Here is an 18,492-nt window from a genome sequence, read left to right as displayed (position 1 = left end):
ACCTGGCACATCCAACAAAGATGGTCAAGACAAGATCTGTTGCTTTCTCCTGTTGGACCATAAAGCCTGCAGCAAAGTCTTACAGGAAAATTAATCACTCAAATACCTGTGCACAATTTATTAAATACTGCATATCCAGCTATCCCCTCCTCCCTTGAAATGCAAACCTCTTTTAGACTTTAAAAAGAGGTAACAGACAGTCTGATCTGATTCCAGTTGCACACAGACTACACTAAAATCATAGTTTTATATGCTCTGGCCTATAAAGGACTTCAGAGGAAAACATTCTCAGAGATGCATGGGAGCTAGCTCCCTGAACAGTGTTAGCTCTTTAGCAGACCTATCTGCAAACTTGCTCTTGCTGAAAAATTTGACAGATGGCTCAGGCTTTTTTGTTGGTGTTAATTTTTTCTTTTTAGGGTTTTTGTTTGCTTCTTTTGGGGTTTTTGGGGGGTTTGTGTTTTGTTGTGGTTTGTCTTTTTTTTTAATTCTCCAATACTTACAAAAGAAAACAGTAGAACACTGGGAAAATAAAGTAATGATCTAAAGAAGTGCTGGAGCTACCTCCAATTTGAACTGTTAAGAACTACTCCAGGAAGCTGACAGATTCAGAACCTCAAACCAGTGCTTCCAAATGTAATTTCATACAGCTAGCCCAGGAAAGACTGAAGAGTGCTGAAAACACTAAGCACTAATTACAAACACAACCGTCTCCTGTGCTCACCACCAAAATGTTTCTTAGTACTTGACACATCCAAAACACGTTAACGTAAACTAAACAACTAAAAACCTTGAATAAAATGACCTAACTTTAAAAGAACCCTGGAGAAAAAGCTGACAACCCAATACCCTGCAGCTCACCTCTGCAGCTGTAACTCCTGTTTGAAATTAGTTACTATCAAGAATACAAGAGACAAAAAGATAAATTGCCAGAAAAAGTTTCAAACTGCACAAATACTACATATTGCAAGCTATAGTAGCTCCTAGGACTTCAGATTTACATATTAAATGTTTGCACTTCTTTCAAAACCAGGAAATGGAGACCAATTTCTCCAGGAGCTGGAATCACACTGCTAATTAACACCAACTAATAATTATAGTAATGGACTCTATTTAGCCCAAACAAAAATCACAGACTGACTCTGAATACATCCACTCCCCCTCAGATTACACGATCAGAATATGTAAAGTAGGTTTCCACATGTAGATTTATATGCAATGGTGGGTGAAGTAGTTACCCACCTAGTCCTGCTCATCCTGAATGCTACCAAACTTCAAACCACAGTAGCATGTAAACGCAGAATTTATTCCACACAGCTTCAGCAGCTAAATAAACTGAGTAGAAGAACCAAGTTTCATATAAGATTAGAGACTCCTGGGCAGCAGCAAAGAGTATATGGCTCAGAACTACACTCAAAAAGAAAAAATTATGAATTTTAAAACACTTCACATCTCTTTCCAAAGATACCAGCCAAGAGAGCTCTGAACCAGAAAAGTAGTTCAGCAATATTATACAAGAGTTCAGTGTCAAATTACTGCTTACTCTCACCTTCAGTACTGTGACACAGACCACAACATGCAGTGGGTTAGGTATCAGTAAGAAAATCTGTCAGTATTTTAAAAAGCAGTGCATTTTCATTGTAAGCTGGAGAAAAGTGAAAGGTACACACAAGGAAGAGCAGCACTAAGATATGCAGCAATAAAAAAATGGTTTAACATCCCCAAGCAAAGAATTCTGCTGGAAGTTTGTTGGGTTTTTTTTTTTGGGGGGGGGGGGGGTGGGTGTTCAAAAACCTTTTAAATTTGATGGTCTAAAGACTGACTTACAGTCAGATAGTGTGCATGTAAGCTTAGGTGCACGTAAAGACATGCACCTAAGCTTCCACTATCTTTGCAAAAGATGATAGGTAAAACCACCTTCAGACAGGAAGCCAACTTTCTTCCTGTTGTTTAATCAACAATTACTAAAATGAGAATGCTTCTTTCTTCTTCACTTAAATAATGCCACAGCATTTCTGAAAAGATAAATACATACAGATAGATGGACAAAATGGCTAAACTATACAAATTCAGAACAGCATTTTATGTGGCAGTAGTATATTCTATGGGGGAGTGGGACAGCACAAGAGGGAAAAAGTGTTTCATGCAGAAAGCACAAAGAGAGATTGCCCAAAGTGAGTGTGGGCTTCTCTTACAGCAGTGAATATAGGTAAAATCCCTCCTGCTTTATAAAAATTCCAAAGTGTCATCAGGAGAGGAAAAACAAAAGTAATGATTCTTACCATACAGGTAGAACATATGAAAAAATGTGTAATAAAACCTCTTTTACATGACGCCCCCATCTTTTTCCCCCCACAAGAGAGTATAAATACACTAAAGAGCTTAATGACAACTTGTCAGCTCTTATCATACACAACTCAAATACTAGCATATAGATAATCAGAACACTGACATGATGTGCAAAGTACTGATCTTGAGCTGTATTTCAGCAGCAATGCTTGTGACTGCAGCTTATGGATCACCTCTATCAACAGAAAAAGTGCGCCTTCTTAGAGCTTTAATAAGAGATTTAAAAATCCTGGGAAAAAGCAAGGATGTAAGTGGTTGATTTTATTATAAGATCCTCTTCTATTTATCTTTTCTGTTTACCTTTTCCTATGCATTTTCCCTGAAAGATTAACTTTTTCTCCCTTCTCTACAGAAGATTCATCTTGACCTTTACACACCAAATGAGAAACAGGTGAGTTTAAATTTTCTGTTTTCAGAAGAATTTCTGAAGTATGGCTACTTTAAAACAATAGATTACTGAATTACACCAAACAAATTCACTTGGCAGAAGGGCAGACAAATCTGTAGAGTTTGAACTCCATGTAGGGAGTGCAGTTTCTTGAAGACACTTCTGCTTTTGATTTTCTTCTCAAACATGGTTCTGATATAAATTACCTCATTGCTCTGAGCAATATGTAACACAAAATGAATCCCCCCTATGCATCCTGCTTAATACATGGTTGATTTCACAGGAAAAAATGTTTTCTGAACTATTTAAACATTGTATTATCTTTACAGTAGGCTATAGTGCCCATGTTTTATCTAGACCAGATGCAGAGCTATCAGTAGGTTCTGTTTAAGACACCGTAGGCCTTCTATGTCCCACCAGAGATCAAACTCAGATATGCTCTAACTCATTCTCTTCAGGAATAAAACTTCAACAAGCCATTCTAGATGTATTAGCTATATATTCATGTTTTATGGTATTTAGTTAATACCCAAGACTTAGTTCCAGAAGAATACTATCATTATAGTTGCTTCTTTCCAAAAAATTGCACACCAGAGTGCAGACTGTGTTCTAAGTACAGCTTTACCACAGACTATTCAATCATGGATAGGCTGCTAATCTGTACTGCTTTCCTGTTTAATTTCATGTGCAAGTAGACCAATGAACAAGAGCATCAAGATATTTAGTACTGGGAAGTACAAATCTTTACAGAAGTCAGCCGTTAACTACTTTGAACCTCCAAAGAAGTTTCTAATCAAGAAGAATTCTCACTTCACAATTTTGTTTCAGTGAAGCTTTAAAACCAGACTCTGCAACCACTTCCTTATCCGAGTCATTTTTCTCATCACTGGCAACATCTAAATATTGCTATCTCAAGAGCTCCAGTGCTTAAATGCAAATGCATGAAGCTGATTAGTAACCTATTGTCACCAAGTGATGAAATAGCCTGTAAGAGTGATGTGTAAAGTTATCATATTCAAAAGCCAGATCAGATTCAGACATTAGATAAAACAACCAAAGTGCATTAACTGAAGATGGCTCTAAAAAGGCCACTACAAAACTGACAAGACACTTCAACTATGAACCCTTTTGCTAAGACATGATTTCCACATGACAAACAAGACAAATTTGCTCATTTGGTCTATGAGCAAATACTACAGCTTTGTGTTCTCAAGAGATGTTCTCAGTGTCCTAGAAGATTCTTGATTTTTTGAAAGTTACATTAACCTACCACAGAACTAAGGAAACATGTAACTTCTTACAATAAAAATTAAGGGCAACAAATGAACATTGCAGAAAACCAGCAGCTTAATTCCCGATATGATGATAAAAACAACAGGAAACTATGATTTTTTTTAAACTGAATCAACTGTCCTCAGGAAATATATATGTATGTGTATATATATATGTAATTATTTTTTCTGTTTTAGGAGTGCAGCTGGCAAACTTTACAATGTTACCTGGCAGAAATGGGCACCTTGGAGAACGACATTGAAGATGAGGATGCTGATAATCTTCGAAATATCCAGAAGAATCTCCAGGGTCTTATGGTAGGTAACCTTTTTACGTAGTTAAAAAAAAAAAAAATAAATTTGCTTCTGCTGCAGTATTTATCATGGAGAGTTTGCTTAGCTTATTGTATTCTTTCATTTACAAAAGTCTCCTTTATAAGCAGCTGCTTCATCGTATCATCCCTTAAGACTTGCCTGCTGAAAAAAGCCCATCCCCGGAAATATTAAGGATTCTTTTTTCTTAAAACAGAAGTTGATGTTTTATTGTTAAAACTAGCTGGCAAGAGAGCTATCACGAATCAACAAAAATATCTGCATTGCAGGATCTAATTCCCCAAGGAACTGGATGCAAGATCTGTGAAGCTAATGACAAGAAGAAGTTTCCTGCATTTCACCAAGATCTGAGCAACTTTCTGAGATCTATGCTAAAATAAGCAGATAACCATTTTCACTGCTACATTATTTATTTAAATACTAAATTATGACTAATTTATGTATTCTGCCTATAGCTTACTAACTTGCTGCCCATTTTGGAACCACTCTATGTTCTCAGACTGGGTGATAAGACAGTCTGTTCTAAGATCACATCTGATCCTTTTGGTAAGCCCTACGGGCTCAAAATGTACTTTGGAAAACTAACTGGTTCTCGCTTTGTCAATCAACTTGAGAGAGAACTATTTATTAAAAAAACAAGAAAAACCAAGAAAAAAACAACACCCCCCCCCAAAACCTCCAAAAAAATCCCAAACTATTAAAAGTTCCTTGTAGATTATATTTAATAAATTTCAGTAATTTATAAAAATCATGTCTTGAGTCTTCATTGTTAAATTATACTGTCTTTTTCACTGGCTACTTATTACTTTTTTTTCTTTAAACACAATAAACACCCCCCCCCCGCCCAAAAAGGGTACAGTACCAGACTCCAAACAAGGCATCTGTAAATAACTATTTTAAAGCAATTGAAAAACAAACAACCAACCCCAAAACAGTTTCCACTAGCATATAGCACAAGGTATCGAAGTAATAGAGCCAAGTTGGCTCCCCCCAAAAAGAAACCCCAAAATCCCCAACTTCTTTTTGAGCTGTTCTCTTTCGCTATGCATGCTTTCTGGTGTACTTTTTTTGCAGGATACATACTTCTTGTTTACATAGGTGAAACATGTAGCTCTCAAAAAACTTCAGAGACAGGGAAACACTTCTAGAAACAACTGACACCAAATGGATGATTAATGCATAAATCCATGTGACAACATGCTGCCTTCATATTCACAAAAATATTTTTGTGGAAACCCAGAAGTTTATTTACTACAAATGAAGATGGAGTCAGTCATGTGACACTGTAAGTTTTATGCAGAAAGAAACAACTAAGAGGACCATCTTCAGCAGTCCAAACCCCACCAACTCAATACTAACAATACAAACCCACAGCTGATCAAAGTAAGCTGACTACAATAGTTATCAGCCTATCTTTTAGTCTTTGATGTGTTTTGCTGGTGGGTGTGTTACGAAGTATTTCAGGTTGTACTTAAAAACAGACTAACACTGGAAAACCCAGCACTTTTCTAGAATGCTGAAAAGAGAAAAATGGGCATTAATGATAGTTTTCTGTCAAAACTGGGAAAATACTTACAGCGCTGGTATCTGTTACTCTACACTTCTCTTCCCGCAGTGAAGAGTGCTGTCCCCATCCACAAAGACTCAGAAAAGCAAAATACTGTCAGTCACCCCACCACAAACAGAGCAGCTCCACCCTCTGCTCAAATCAGATGCCTTCCAAATGACAGCCTGAAGTAACAGTAATACCTAAACACAGCGTAACACAGAAGGTGAGAAAACAGGCAAGAAATCTGTTTGTAAAAGTTCTTTCAACCCTGTCAATCTTTGCAGAATTCTGCTTATTAATTCCTTATCTGATAAATATTTAAAAGCAACATGCAAGAAGAATGAAAAATGAATCTCCTTTAAACAAAGTGAGAAAATATTTAGATATAGCAAGCTCTGAGCCTATGAGATAAAACTGATAGAAATATAAATTCTACATACAGAAAATAAACTCTCCCTGTCCATCAGACTGACAACTAATTATATGTAGGTTCATATACTTAAATAGCAGCTGCAGGATTGGCTCCTGTATTTGCCCAAGCTTCAGAAGAAATCTTTAGAAAAAGGGTATTGTACTGAAAGCTTCTGAAAATGCATAGCAAGGTAAATTTTATTGTACATACCTTTTCCTAGAAGTCCTAAAAATCTTTAGCAAAACCTCTAGCATTTCCCGAGATATCTTCTCCTGCTTGAGCCCACAGCTTTAATATCAAGCTGTGACATGTGCCATGCCATGACACATGTCACACAACACACATGTAGTGTGAAGCATCTATGGGACATGTACATGACACTGTGAAACATAGCAAGATGTGCGACATGACATGTAGCATACATATTATGTATGTGACACTTAAGTGACATGAGCAGCATAATGTGACATGTGCACAGGTACAGCAGGGCTGTCTATATAGAGAATATGCACACGCACACACCCCCATACCTGCAGGTGTACTTATACTTTTACCAGTGGACCTCCATGCTTCTCAAGCAGAGAGGGGAGAGGCCAAGCTCTCAAGTGTTGGTGCTGTTCATATTCACATGCCTGACTTCAGTCTGTGCAATGAGCCATGTTTCCATGTATGTACGTATGTCTACATGCTCTGCGTGCATGCACCTGTCCGAAATTCCTCTTCAGCCTCAATACTGGAACCGCAGCGCTCTTTTTTCTCTCAAGCTTGCAGAATCACACATTTCAGAATTACTGAAGTAGCTAAGGAAAAACCTGGCTAGAACATCTGTGCACTTACATTTATAAGCTTAGTGCGTTCTGCACATGCTGCTACTTATTCAAAGAACAGCCCATATGCAAGCACTGGATCCATACTGTTGTCATCAACTCACACTTCAAGGATACAGCTATTACGCCCAGCACAACATACTGTTTTCACAACAGAACCTCTCTCCTAAGAAGGAACGCAAGTTTCATAGATGTTGTGGTTGGCTGTTCAATTAATAAAATGGCTGAAGTATACAAAAAAAAGGACGATTACTTGTACATATTTCAGGCTTCTAACTTAACTCCAGAAAACACCTTGGTGACAATGTCTCAGCAAAAGTCCAAGGCCACAGAAAAATGCTCCAGAAGTGTATAAAGCACTAATATGTGTGGCATGTTGCATGTATGTAACATGGTACGTCAGATTTAACAGGTATGTCACTCATTACATGTACACATACAGCTAACATACTGTCAAGGAAATTTAGTGAAGATTTAATATCCCTGGAAAAACGGCAATATTATGCTCCAGCCATTCTCCAGCATTCTTAACACAGGAAACATTACAGGGAGCAAATACTATGTGGCATGTATACCACAAAACAACAAAAACAACACCATGCACCCCCAAGTTAAAAGATCGCAACAGAAAACAAAATAACAATAGCAAAAAAACATCAAGGACCAAGCAGTAAAAACTCAGTGAGTTTCAACAACTTACAAAGCAACATAAGAGCATCTCCAGTAAAGACTCCACATACCAGTTAGAAAAATAAGATTAAAACAACAACAAAAATTACTACACACCATATCAGGAGATTTTTATTTTAGAAACCTCTTAGAGTAAGAAGCTGAAACATGACTACAACACGATACTACTACTGATGTATGAAAACACTATGTAACTTAACAGCTGCTCACACTTGTATGATATGAAAATGGCAGGGGAAAAAAAGAAATCAATATGCAGCAATCCTGAAACTAACAAGAAAAAAAAAATCATGTTAATAACTCCACAGGATGGGGGGGGGGGGGGGAGCAGAAATGAGGTGGCACTGGGGGGCAAACCAAATCTGCTTTGCAAAGCTGTTAGATACTCCTACCTGTAAGACAGCCTTTGGAATGACTAAAGGGTTACAGATGGTTTAATAACAGTATTTAAACTGAAAAGAAGAAGCTCCATAACATTTTTCTTGCTACAAACGCTACAATTAAATGTCAGTCACTGAACTGTTCAATATGTGGAGACTTCACAATCCAGGATCCATAATTATGTTGCTCTAAGTAGCTTTGCAGCAAGTTTTTTGCTTCTTGGTACAACTCAGATTTAGTCTAAAATTAAAAAAAAAAAAAAAATTAAGTAAGAAAGAAGACATTGGAAGAATGATGGTTACAAAGATCTGTGTTCTTTACGATCAGCATACAATGTGCACAAGCACAAACCTTGAGGAAGACACCACCTACAAATCTTGTAATTCCCTCAGTTCTGGAAGTTAGGAAAAGTGTTATAGACTCTAAAAACACTCTTTTTATATGTTTGGCCATTTACTGGGAAAACCATGCTCTGTTAAACACAGTTTTTCCAGTATCTTGTTAGTTCTAGTAATATCTTTACACAGAAGATAAACATTCACTCTCATTCAACGCAGATCTAAACAGATGAACAGTCAATTAGCAAGGCATCCTATTCTGAAGGAGTTTTTTAATCATTAAAAAACGAATCATGTCTTCTGTGTTCTGATGGGTAACAAAAATAATAGTAATTAAAAAAAAAGGGATATGTACTTTATAAAAACCTACATTTCACATAAAAATTCTGGAAATAAAATGCAGCTCTTGAACCAAGGGGAGGAAAAACCTTCAAGAGTACAGAGAAGTAAAATGAGCTTATGTATTTCTAACTAGGGACAGAAGTGAGTGAATTTACAGCAATCAAGAATCACAGTAGCTGCTTTCAGTAATTTCTGTGTTTTTATACCACAAAGGAAAGCCTGGGACTTAATGATGTCTTCTGATGAACCAATTGCTACTTTCATACTCCTTTAAGATACAAGAATCCTCCCATAAGACTACACCATGGTAGAAAAAATATCTATGTAAACATTAAATAAATAGAGGGTAAGACTGAAAATAAACTAACGAATAAAAAAAACCCAAAGCTTTTAAATATGAAACCATTTTAAGTGGGGAAAATGGCCAGCAACCTCCACATGCTGAGACAAAACATGGCAGATTTTCATAGAGAATGTTTCAATACTCATTCTTGAAAAAGCAGATTAATTTTATTTTAAAACAGCAACTGGAGACATTCTCAGGCAAAGATTAGAGGAAATTAAGGGGATCCAGCTGTTCAGGTGAAGTCTTCAGTGAAATAGGAAGTAGCCCTTGGCTACAAAACGAGCTTTGAGAATAGCTATTGAAAGGCTACATACAAAAATTTTCCCCAAACCCTGTATCACCTTACCTTAGCTTCATGGTACGTTGCAACTTGAAGCAAATCATCCCGTTTTGCTTCCTTAGCAAGCAATCTAAAACGACTAAACATTGCTGCCTTGCAAAGGCGACTTGCCATATAAGTGCCACTTTTGAAGGGTGAACTACAATGAAAATGGAAAAAAAACCAACCAAAAAACAACAACAAAAAACAACCAACAAAACCAAACAACAACAACAAAACAAACAAAAATCACCACCAAACCAAACAAAAAACTCAGTAACAAATACATCACGGCTATGTTGCTTTAATCACTGCAGGATTTTTTTTCCCCTCTGATGCTTTGTGAACACGATCATATGGTTCTACTTCCACTTTCAGTGCACAAAGCTAATGGAAATCAGAAGCTCTAAAAATGTAAACAAACCAACAAAAAATACTTTTAAACTAGAATTTATCTGAAGTAGGATGCCAACTGGTTTTACATACTGTGAAAACTAAAACATTCACTACCACAGACAATGGAATAAAGATACCTCAATTCAAAAAACTACTTCATTTCATATCTTGGTAGCTCACCGTAAAGTTACAAGATCTCTAGATGGTTTATAATCATAGGATGCATTCAGCTAACACAGGAGAGAACCTCTCTCATTTGGGTAATACTGAGGCCTCCATGAATAGCTTAGAAAAATGAATACACCAATGAACTGGCACAAAACAATAAGGCTAACCATTACTTCCAACATAACGAAGAAAAACTCTAACCTTTCAGTGGTTTTTCCATGTAACCCATCCACAACCTCCAGTGACACATCTGGCAATGACCAATTCAAGCTAAGAGATGTCTGTTTAAAGTATGTTTGAATCGGGTGTGCAGCATTCACCAAGTAAGTATGAGATCTGTTGACCAGGTAAGGCATGGGAAGCTTTAACGTAAGAGCATCATCAACACGCTGTCGTATAGCTAATTTTAGTCCTCTTGTAGCCTTGCAATTTCCATTTCCTATTAAACAAAACAAGGTCAGTCATGGAAGCGTCAAATAAGCCAAGTATGCAGGTATTTGGTTGGTTTGGGTTTTTTTTTTGGGGGGGGGGGGGGGTGTGTTTTGTTTAGATTGTATTAATTCCTCTACATAAAAATAATCTTTGGAAAAATCAATTCCAATATTCTGTTTGCAGTACACTGTCACCTTAAAGTCACCATATCTGGCTGAACACTTAACACAACATTTTCACACATGGTATCTTCTTAGTATCTAAAATATGATTTGATATAAAACAGTGCTGAATTTCTTTCTCTGAACAGAAATACAAAGGGCAAACCAGCAAACTAAAACAAACCCACAATGACACAAGAGTGAGCCTGACTTTTACACCAGGCATTTCAAAGATGAGTTAAAAAAAAAAAAAAAAAATCACACACACTTAGTATCTTTTCAGAAAAGTACTGTAATTCTTGAAAGAACCATCTTTGTTTAGTTCATGTCTTATAAAATGTATCCAAACTGGAAGATGAAACATACAAAAAGTCCACTTACCAACAAGAATACTGTGGATATACACTGGTTCAATGAAGTGACTCAGCAATGCTCCCTGAACACCAACCACCTCCCATTTTGTTAATTTGTCACTAGCTGACATACTGCGTGTTGTGACAGTTTCAGGTGGCCAATAAACAGTTAGGTATATCTTGCCTCCTACAGCAACATGGAGACTCAGTTCTTCACTAGTTTCATAAGCAGACATACTTTGTGGGTTGAGACATCTACAGTAACACAAAAAAATGAATTTAAGTGAGAAAATATTAGGAAATTATTGTAAAGTGGTATCTAATATTGTTTCTCAAAACAATTATCACTGGATCTGGGCCTTACATTATGGTATTTGTAAATATTAGAAAAGACATTCAGTTGCTCAAAAGACTAGAATACTGAAATCAGTACTTAATGAATAGTGATTCAACCTAATCTTGGCCATCAATTGTGCAAACATTAAAAACGATAAGCACAAACAGCTAAAAAGCTATTGCTTTGTGTCTACTTACACAAAAGTTATGACAGAAGTTACTTGGAGGCTGCTTATCTTAGGAAAAAGCAGCCATAAGGTTGTTAAATCTCCTTTAAAACATAACTTAAACTGCAAATCCTCAAAGTATTTTAAAGAAGGAGATGCAACACACTCACCAGGGGGATAAAACAATGGTTGTTAACAAGCCTAACATGGTCTTTCCCCTTAAATAAAAGCAGATAAAAAGTCAAAGCCTGAGGATTTGCGCAAACTTTATCCAATTCTATCATAACGTATAATCTCATGATCAAAGGTGCTTTTGATTTATCACCTTATTATAAAGCAACCATTTAATTTTGGCTTAAGTAACACAGTACCACATCTTCATTCTAAGAACTATCTTTAAATAACTCTGTACATGAGCTAATGTGCTGTATTAGAATAAAATATTCCCAAGAGTTTGTCTCAAGAGAGCACAGGCCAGAACAGAGAGAAAGAGGAAAAAGTGCTGCATCTGCAATCTGTCAACTACTAGAGTAGCTTACAAACTGCATCTATTCTCATCAAGCACTTCCCTTACAATAGCGGGCTATGACACTGACAGTAATGAAAAACCTTCTCAACGCCGATTCCCAGTTAGCACAACTTGCAACGAACTGGCTGCGACTTCCAGCTCACAAGTCTGCCTTTCTAATGCTCCCAGAGACAGTATGAAAGCAGCTATATAAGATATATAGCTGTATAAGGTATACATATTAAAAAAGCTATGACTGTATGACTTTCAGGGACATTATTCCACAGCACCTTTATAAGGGACACAAAATAACACTTGTAATAATCAGGTAAACCAGCAAGTGCTGCTGTAAATGTCAAAACTATTAAAAAATATACTCTCATAAATCTAACTAAATCTAGAAGTGTAGAGCATAGAAGCTTATTTGTCCCCTCAACTTTCTCTCATTACCTTTTTTCCACACAGCAGAGCAGGAGCCTACTGTTTCAGTTCAAGGCTTTTTATACTCTAGTCCTGTGGTGGAAAGGATGACATTAAGTCACCACCTCCACTGGCTCAGTGGTTACATTAATGATTGATTAGTATTTTAATAGTATCTTGAGAGGGAGTTAACATGTCTAAGCAGGTATCTGTAATAAAAAAGCATCGTCCTCAAGCAAACACCCATGTAGAAGTTTCTGTACTGTCACACTGAGCTGCATCTCAGACACTCATCACTACCACCCTGTACATTAATACTTCCAAGTCATTAGCATGGGGGGTGGAGGAACCAAAACACCACCACAACAGAATAGTCCTCCCTGATCTTAGAAATGGGTAACAATACATATTTTCCATACTCACAATGTAAACAAATTAATCTTCCAATACATTTCTGAAAGGTACTTACATGTGTGATTTTAACTGAGCAGTTCCTTTTGGAAGCTGATTCATATAGAGAATGACAGTTGTATTTTGCTTGAGGCTAAGCAGCTTTGAGCCTGGTGCTGTGCAAAATATGGATTCCTTTCTCCTCATTGGATTTTCATTATAGAACAGTAGAAGATGTCTATAAAAGTATCTAAAAGAGTTAAGTAACAAAGGAAACTATTGAGTAGCAGTAAATCTGGAAAACACTATTTTGCTTACAAATGCCCAGACATTCACATTTAATTCATGAGGATTTGAAAATAATCCAGAACACACTTCTTAGAAAATGAGAGTGCATATACATATTCACATTCACAAAAGTAAAACTGGTAGCAATTCATACAAACATTCTCACCTTAACAGGGAGCGTCTTGCAGTAACAATGGCATGGCTGTCGTGCAGCACTCTTCCACCAGGCTGAAGGCCTCGACTGTAATTACATTCTCCTGTTGCTAGAGCTACAACTTCATGGTGCCCACCTAGAAAGAAAACATGCATTTTTATGCGACTGTGGTTGTTTAACCTTGTCTGGCTATCAAGATACCCACCAAGCTGCTCTCTCACACCCTCTGTCCCCCAGCAGGTTGGACTCCATCTTACAGGTCTTTTCCAACCAAAATGATTCTGATTCTATGAAAAACTAAAATGAAGAAGCTCGTAGGTCAAAATACAAACAGGGGGTTTGCTTGCCATTTACCATCATGTGCAAAACAGACTTCACTTTTATTGCCAATTAGAGTAGGATAGAAAGAAAAAAAAACCCCACCAATAAACAACCCAAAAACTAAAATCACCTTCCCCCTATTCCCCCTTCCTCCCAGGCTCAACTTCACTCCTGACTCTTCTACCTCCCCTCCTTCCCACCCAAGTGGTACAATGGTATGGGGAAGCATCAGCTCCTAACACTTTGCTTCTGTTGTTCCCTCCACCCCACACTCCTTCCCTGATCTAGCACACTGTCCCTAACAGGATACAACCCTTCACTAATCACTTCAGCCTGGGTCCTTTGCAACGCCTGCCATTCTTCAGGAACTGGTCCAATGTGGGTCCTTTCCAAGGAGCGCAGTCCTCAGCTACACACTGCTCCATTACAGGAGCCCCAGTGGGGTCACAGGTCCTGCTAGAAAACCTGCTCCAGTGTAGGCTACTCTCCATGGACCACAGCTCCTGCTAGAAGCCTGCTCCTGTGTCCCCCCAGACTGCAGCTTCCTTCAAGGCATATCCACCTGCCCTGGCCTATACTGGTCCATACAGCCCTACTCCTCTTTGAGGCAGCACCAGAAAATGTTTATGTAGGTCTTGAATATTTGCATGGCTGTAGCAGTTACACGTGTGAGAGAACCATCAAGTAGAGCATGTCAAAGAAGGGCATCTACCCTTCACCTCCATTTACCACATGAGAAATGTGTGCCTCAAGGCTCTCTGGGAACACAAACAGCCTAAGTTTTCCACTCCTCAATACTCACAAAACAGACTTGCCTTTTACAATGATGAATGCAGCTAGTGAACTGCCACAATTTTGGTACTCAGGATGTTTGGCAGTCAGACTGTTAAATACTCCTTCAACTATTAGTGAAAGTTGTTCATATATAAGTGGTCCTCTTTCTAAATAGAACAATAAAAAACAGCAAGACACAGATTTGCAGGGAGGAGGAACAGACATGATCAACCACCTGTCAAATTATAAATGTAACCACATCCTAAAAGCACTACTATCAAAATACACTTTTGGTACTCTAAAAGATTATCAGGATGGACATGAATAAATAAAGGACAAGAATACCTAAACACTTTTATGTTTTTACTATTTATTATAATAAATCAGGAGTACAGGGGGGATCTAAGAATCTAGCAAAATGTCAAACTGGGATGGAAATTCCAAATTTCAAAACACGGATCTCGCACTATTTCCAGCAAATTAAAGTTTCTAATTCTCTTAAGAACTTTCTGATTTTGAACTACTTGTAAGTGTATTTAGGCAACAACCCTTAAATAAGGTAAATGTTATTCAGTTATAAAACTGAATTCTTTTGATAGTAGTTACTCAGTGTGAAAGCCTTTTAATCATAAAAATGCCAAATCCCTTCGGATCAACTTCATACTGTTGTTACCTAGTTAAACAGCAAATCAACTGCAGCAGCAACAAATCAGTTCTTTCAGTACTCTCCACTCTGCAATACAAACTGATGGAATTCCCAACACACAAAAGTTAAAAAAGAGTTTCAGTACCATTATGACAAATAGCTCTGCCCAAAGGATTCAAGAATGTTGTCAGAAGCCCTGAAACAAAAGCATTTAATTAAACTACAGGGATTTTGCATAGAGAACATTTAAGACAAGCTTTTCAAGTTCTAATGAGGAGTTGCTAGAACATTTACCTGACTTTTCAGAAACCTTTGCCCTGGTGTACTCAGAGTTAAGTAGCTCATCCAGAGCCAGTTTAGCTGCATTTAGTTTAGCTTCCTTCTTGGTATTTCCCAGGCCAGCCTTGTAGCAAACTCCATCTACCACAGCACAAAAGGCAAAATAAGGTCTTATGATACTGCCTTTAAAGGAGACAGAAAAGAGACACAATTGGTGAAATGATTTTATGGTACTTTTATTCATAGATTTATGTGCCTGCAATCGAAAAAAAACTATTTTAGCAAAATACAGCTCAAACCTTTCACCTCCACAGGAATTTCAGATTTCACTTTACGCATTTTCACAAAGCTCTGTAGCAGTCATAATTTCATACAATTCATCTGATCAAATTCTGTAGTAATTAACGATGAGACACAGCTCTAGACAATGAAAGGGCCTCCAAAAAAGCAACATATGTGGAGGGTAGTGCAGTCAACAGTAAAAAATTCATGCGCCTTAGTGCCATTAATACTAACTGCCGAAATTTAGATAACCTCAAGGTTAAGCAAGTATTACTTTATTTAAGAAAAGAGGGAGTATTTACCTGCCACACCAGTTTCTTTCAATTCAAGTTGTACATTGTGCATATGTGCAAACTCATGTAAGGCAGATACTGGGTGCATTGTTCCCTGTTCACATTTTGCAATAAACTGTTCTAGGTCTTTCTTTTCAGGAAGTGCTGGTGATGGGCATGCATGGGCTGCTTTCAGAAGGAAAGGGTCTGAAATAAAATTAAGGACAGAAGTGAAAAAACTGACAGTTAAATCTGTTTACCGTCAATGCTTTATAGATTTTTAGAAAATAAAAAAGGAAAAACATTTACTCTACAGCAATACTGCTTTGCACTGAATTCTCCATTAACAATACTAGCAATTCTGGAACGGTGTGTAACTCCTCTTTTTTAAGAGTATCAAAGCTTTTACTTACTAAATCCACTAAACCTCAATATAGATATCACATCTAAATACAACACGTATTCCCCCTTCCTTGCAAGCCTGTGATCAAATGAAAGTTGCTCATGGCAGATTGAGAACAGCCTGTGGTTTTTCACACAGAACTATGAAGCAGTAAGACACGATGGAAGTTTTAGCAACCACACACAGAACTCGAAAAGCAGGTAACTCATTCAAAGAAAAAGAAACCCACCCACAAAGAGCTGCTGAACAGCATCAGCAGCTCTGGTGAAGTGGCCAGGACAAAACATGCAGACAGTTACACTGCGGACCCACCCTGGTCCTGCAGGTCCCCCCATGACCACAAGTAACCACACCTGAATCCAGGATAGTGGGTGGGTGGGTATTTCATCTGTGCCAGAAGAAAGCCCTTACAGACTTCAGAGAGCAATGTGAAGCAAGTTAGCCAAGTCACAGAAACACATAATGAATCACAGACTGGTTTGGGCTGGAAAGGACCTTAAACTTCATTCAGTTCCAAACCCCTGCCATGGGCAGGGACACCTTCCACTAGACCAGGTTGCTCCAAGCCCCGTCCAACCTGGCCTTGAGCACTGCCTGGGATGGGGCAGCCACAGCTTCTCTGGGCCAACTTGTGCCAGCGCCTCATCACCCTCCTAGTGAAGAATTTTCTCCTAACAGCTAATATAAATCACCCCTCTGCCAGCCTAAAGCCATTTCCCCTTGTCCTGCCACTAACTACCCTTGTAAAAAGTGCCTCTCCACGTTTCTTATAGACCCACTTTAGGTACTGGAAAACTGTTATAAGGTTTCCCCTGAGTCAATCCACTTCTCCAGGCTGAATGAGGCACTGGATGCTTCTTTAAATTCTGAGTAGTCCCAATGCAAACCCACACTTGTGGGTTTCATCTGAAAGACAAACTCTTCCCAAGAGCACAGTATATTTCAGCAGCTGTCTTTGACTTGGAGGCCTATCAAATAACCGATTAACATCTCCTGCAGCACCTACTTGTGTGAAAAATCAGTGTTAAGACTTAAAATAAATAAATAAATAAACCCAAGTATTTTTCCACATATCAGCTCTAGGAGAAATGGAAACTTTATGGTTCCTATATACTGAGACACAACTATCTCCCACCTTAGAAGAACTAAAATAAATTGCTGTTTCTAAATCCCATAAATAGGTGCCTTTACCTCAATGCAACTATTTGAAAAGACAAAATTCAATGTACACCTTGTGACATCTGAAACCACAGTTAAAACTCTGCAACAGTCTCCAAGAAAACAAATGCAGCAATAAATATCCTGTATTTTGGCAACCTCTACAGCACTTTTAAAGTATAAATTGGAATTTATAATTATGAAACGCTGCAGGCTACATAGTCCACCCTACAACTAATCTCTAACACGCTTCCAGTATGAAAGGAAGACACAGGAAGGAGAGAGCAGTGTCAAGCAGGTACTTATGAAATCACTTAAGAAACAGTGACAAGAAAAAGCTGCAGAGAGTTGTAATTATTAAAAAAAATCAGAAAGTTATTTTCACACACATTAACAGTGTATTTGGTCCTTTCCAACCCTAACTATTATATGACTCTATGGTTCTATTTTAACAGCTAATCACAGTGCATAAACTGAAAACCACACCTGGATTTTGCGTCACCTCTGGTGTCCTGTGCCTCTCAGAAGGTGGAAGTTTTGGCCTTGCAGTTCCAGCCTGAGAAAGATTCATTAAAGGTGGCTGCCCAGGAGCCCAAGCTGGCCAAGTCTTTTGTGCAGCGTCAAAGGTGGCAAATTCAGCACTCTGAAACCAGCCGTCGCTGCTAGTCATCCTTGGACAACCTACGTAAGTTCAACAGTGAAGTTATGAGACGCTAAGGGCACACTTGCAAGCTCCCGTTTCCTCAGTTAAGCTATTATACAAGAGCAGCTTGCACTCTCCTTCCGCACAGACTGGGGCAAAAGAACGGAGGCCCTGTACCTTTGCAATCCCTCCCTTTCGCCAGCTGGCGCCGCAAGATTCAAGACCGCCTCTATTTAGTTAACAACTTCCCCTCGCACTTCGTGAGGCTCTGCACCTCACCCTACAACCGGCTCTCAATGAGGCGAGGCAAAACATAAAGCGACAAAGCCGATCCCTCTCAAGCTTCCACGATAAACGGGCGCTGAACATGCAGGCTCTGGATCCCGCTCCCCCTGC

The 18,492-nt window shown here is 38.2% G+C and overlaps 1 protein-coding gene across 1 annotated transcript; it reads right to left on the bottom strand.

The window, feature by feature from the left end:
- Window positions 1–7,912: 7,912 nt before the first annotated feature.
- On the bottom strand, window positions 7,913–18,460 carry ADAD1 (adenosine deaminase domain containing 1). The gene is made up of 11 exons (XM_062621643.1): window positions 18,342–18,460; window positions 17,940–18,134; window positions 15,923–16,099; window positions 15,354–15,521; window positions 14,455–14,580; window positions 13,331–13,454; window positions 12,956–13,126; window positions 11,084–11,310; window positions 10,311–10,548; window positions 9,573–9,705; window positions 7,913–8,440 (listed from the first exon to the last, which is right to left on the bottom strand). Exons 1-11 carry the CDS (start codon window positions 18,409–18,411, stop codon window positions 8,327–8,329), a joined length of 1,743 nt encoding a protein of 580 aa, XP_062477627.1. The 5' UTR covers window positions 18,412–18,460; the 3' UTR covers window positions 7,913–8,326.
- Between the last annotated feature and the right edge of the window lie 32 nt (window positions 18,461–18,492).

This window comes from Pezoporus occidentalis, unplaced genomic scaffold (genome assembly GCF_034315485.1).
Source record: "Pezoporus occidentalis ecotype Australia unplaced genomic scaffold, CSIRO_AGI_Poc_V1 ctg230, whole genome shotgun sequence".
Taxonomy (NCBI): Eukaryota; Metazoa; Chordata; class Aves; order Psittaciformes; family Psittacidae; genus Pezoporus; species Pezoporus occidentalis.
This window is presented reverse-complemented; position numbering and strand designations above follow the sequence as displayed.

Bases quoted from the DNA above. Each gene is read 5' to 3' on its own strand.
- ADAD1 (XM_062621643.1), bottom strand. From the start codon at position 18,411: ATGTTTTGCCTCGCCTCATTGAGAGCCGGTTGTAGGGTGAGGTGCAGA. The intron at 14,581-15,353 runs GTAAATGTTCTA...TGTTCTATTTAG, and splicing joins AAAGGTTTCTGAAAAGTCAG to AAAGAGGACCACTTATATAT. The intron at 11,311-12,955 runs GTAAGTACCTTT...GTGTTACTGTAG, and splicing joins GCTCAGTTAAAATCACACAT to ATGTCTCAACCCACAAAGTA.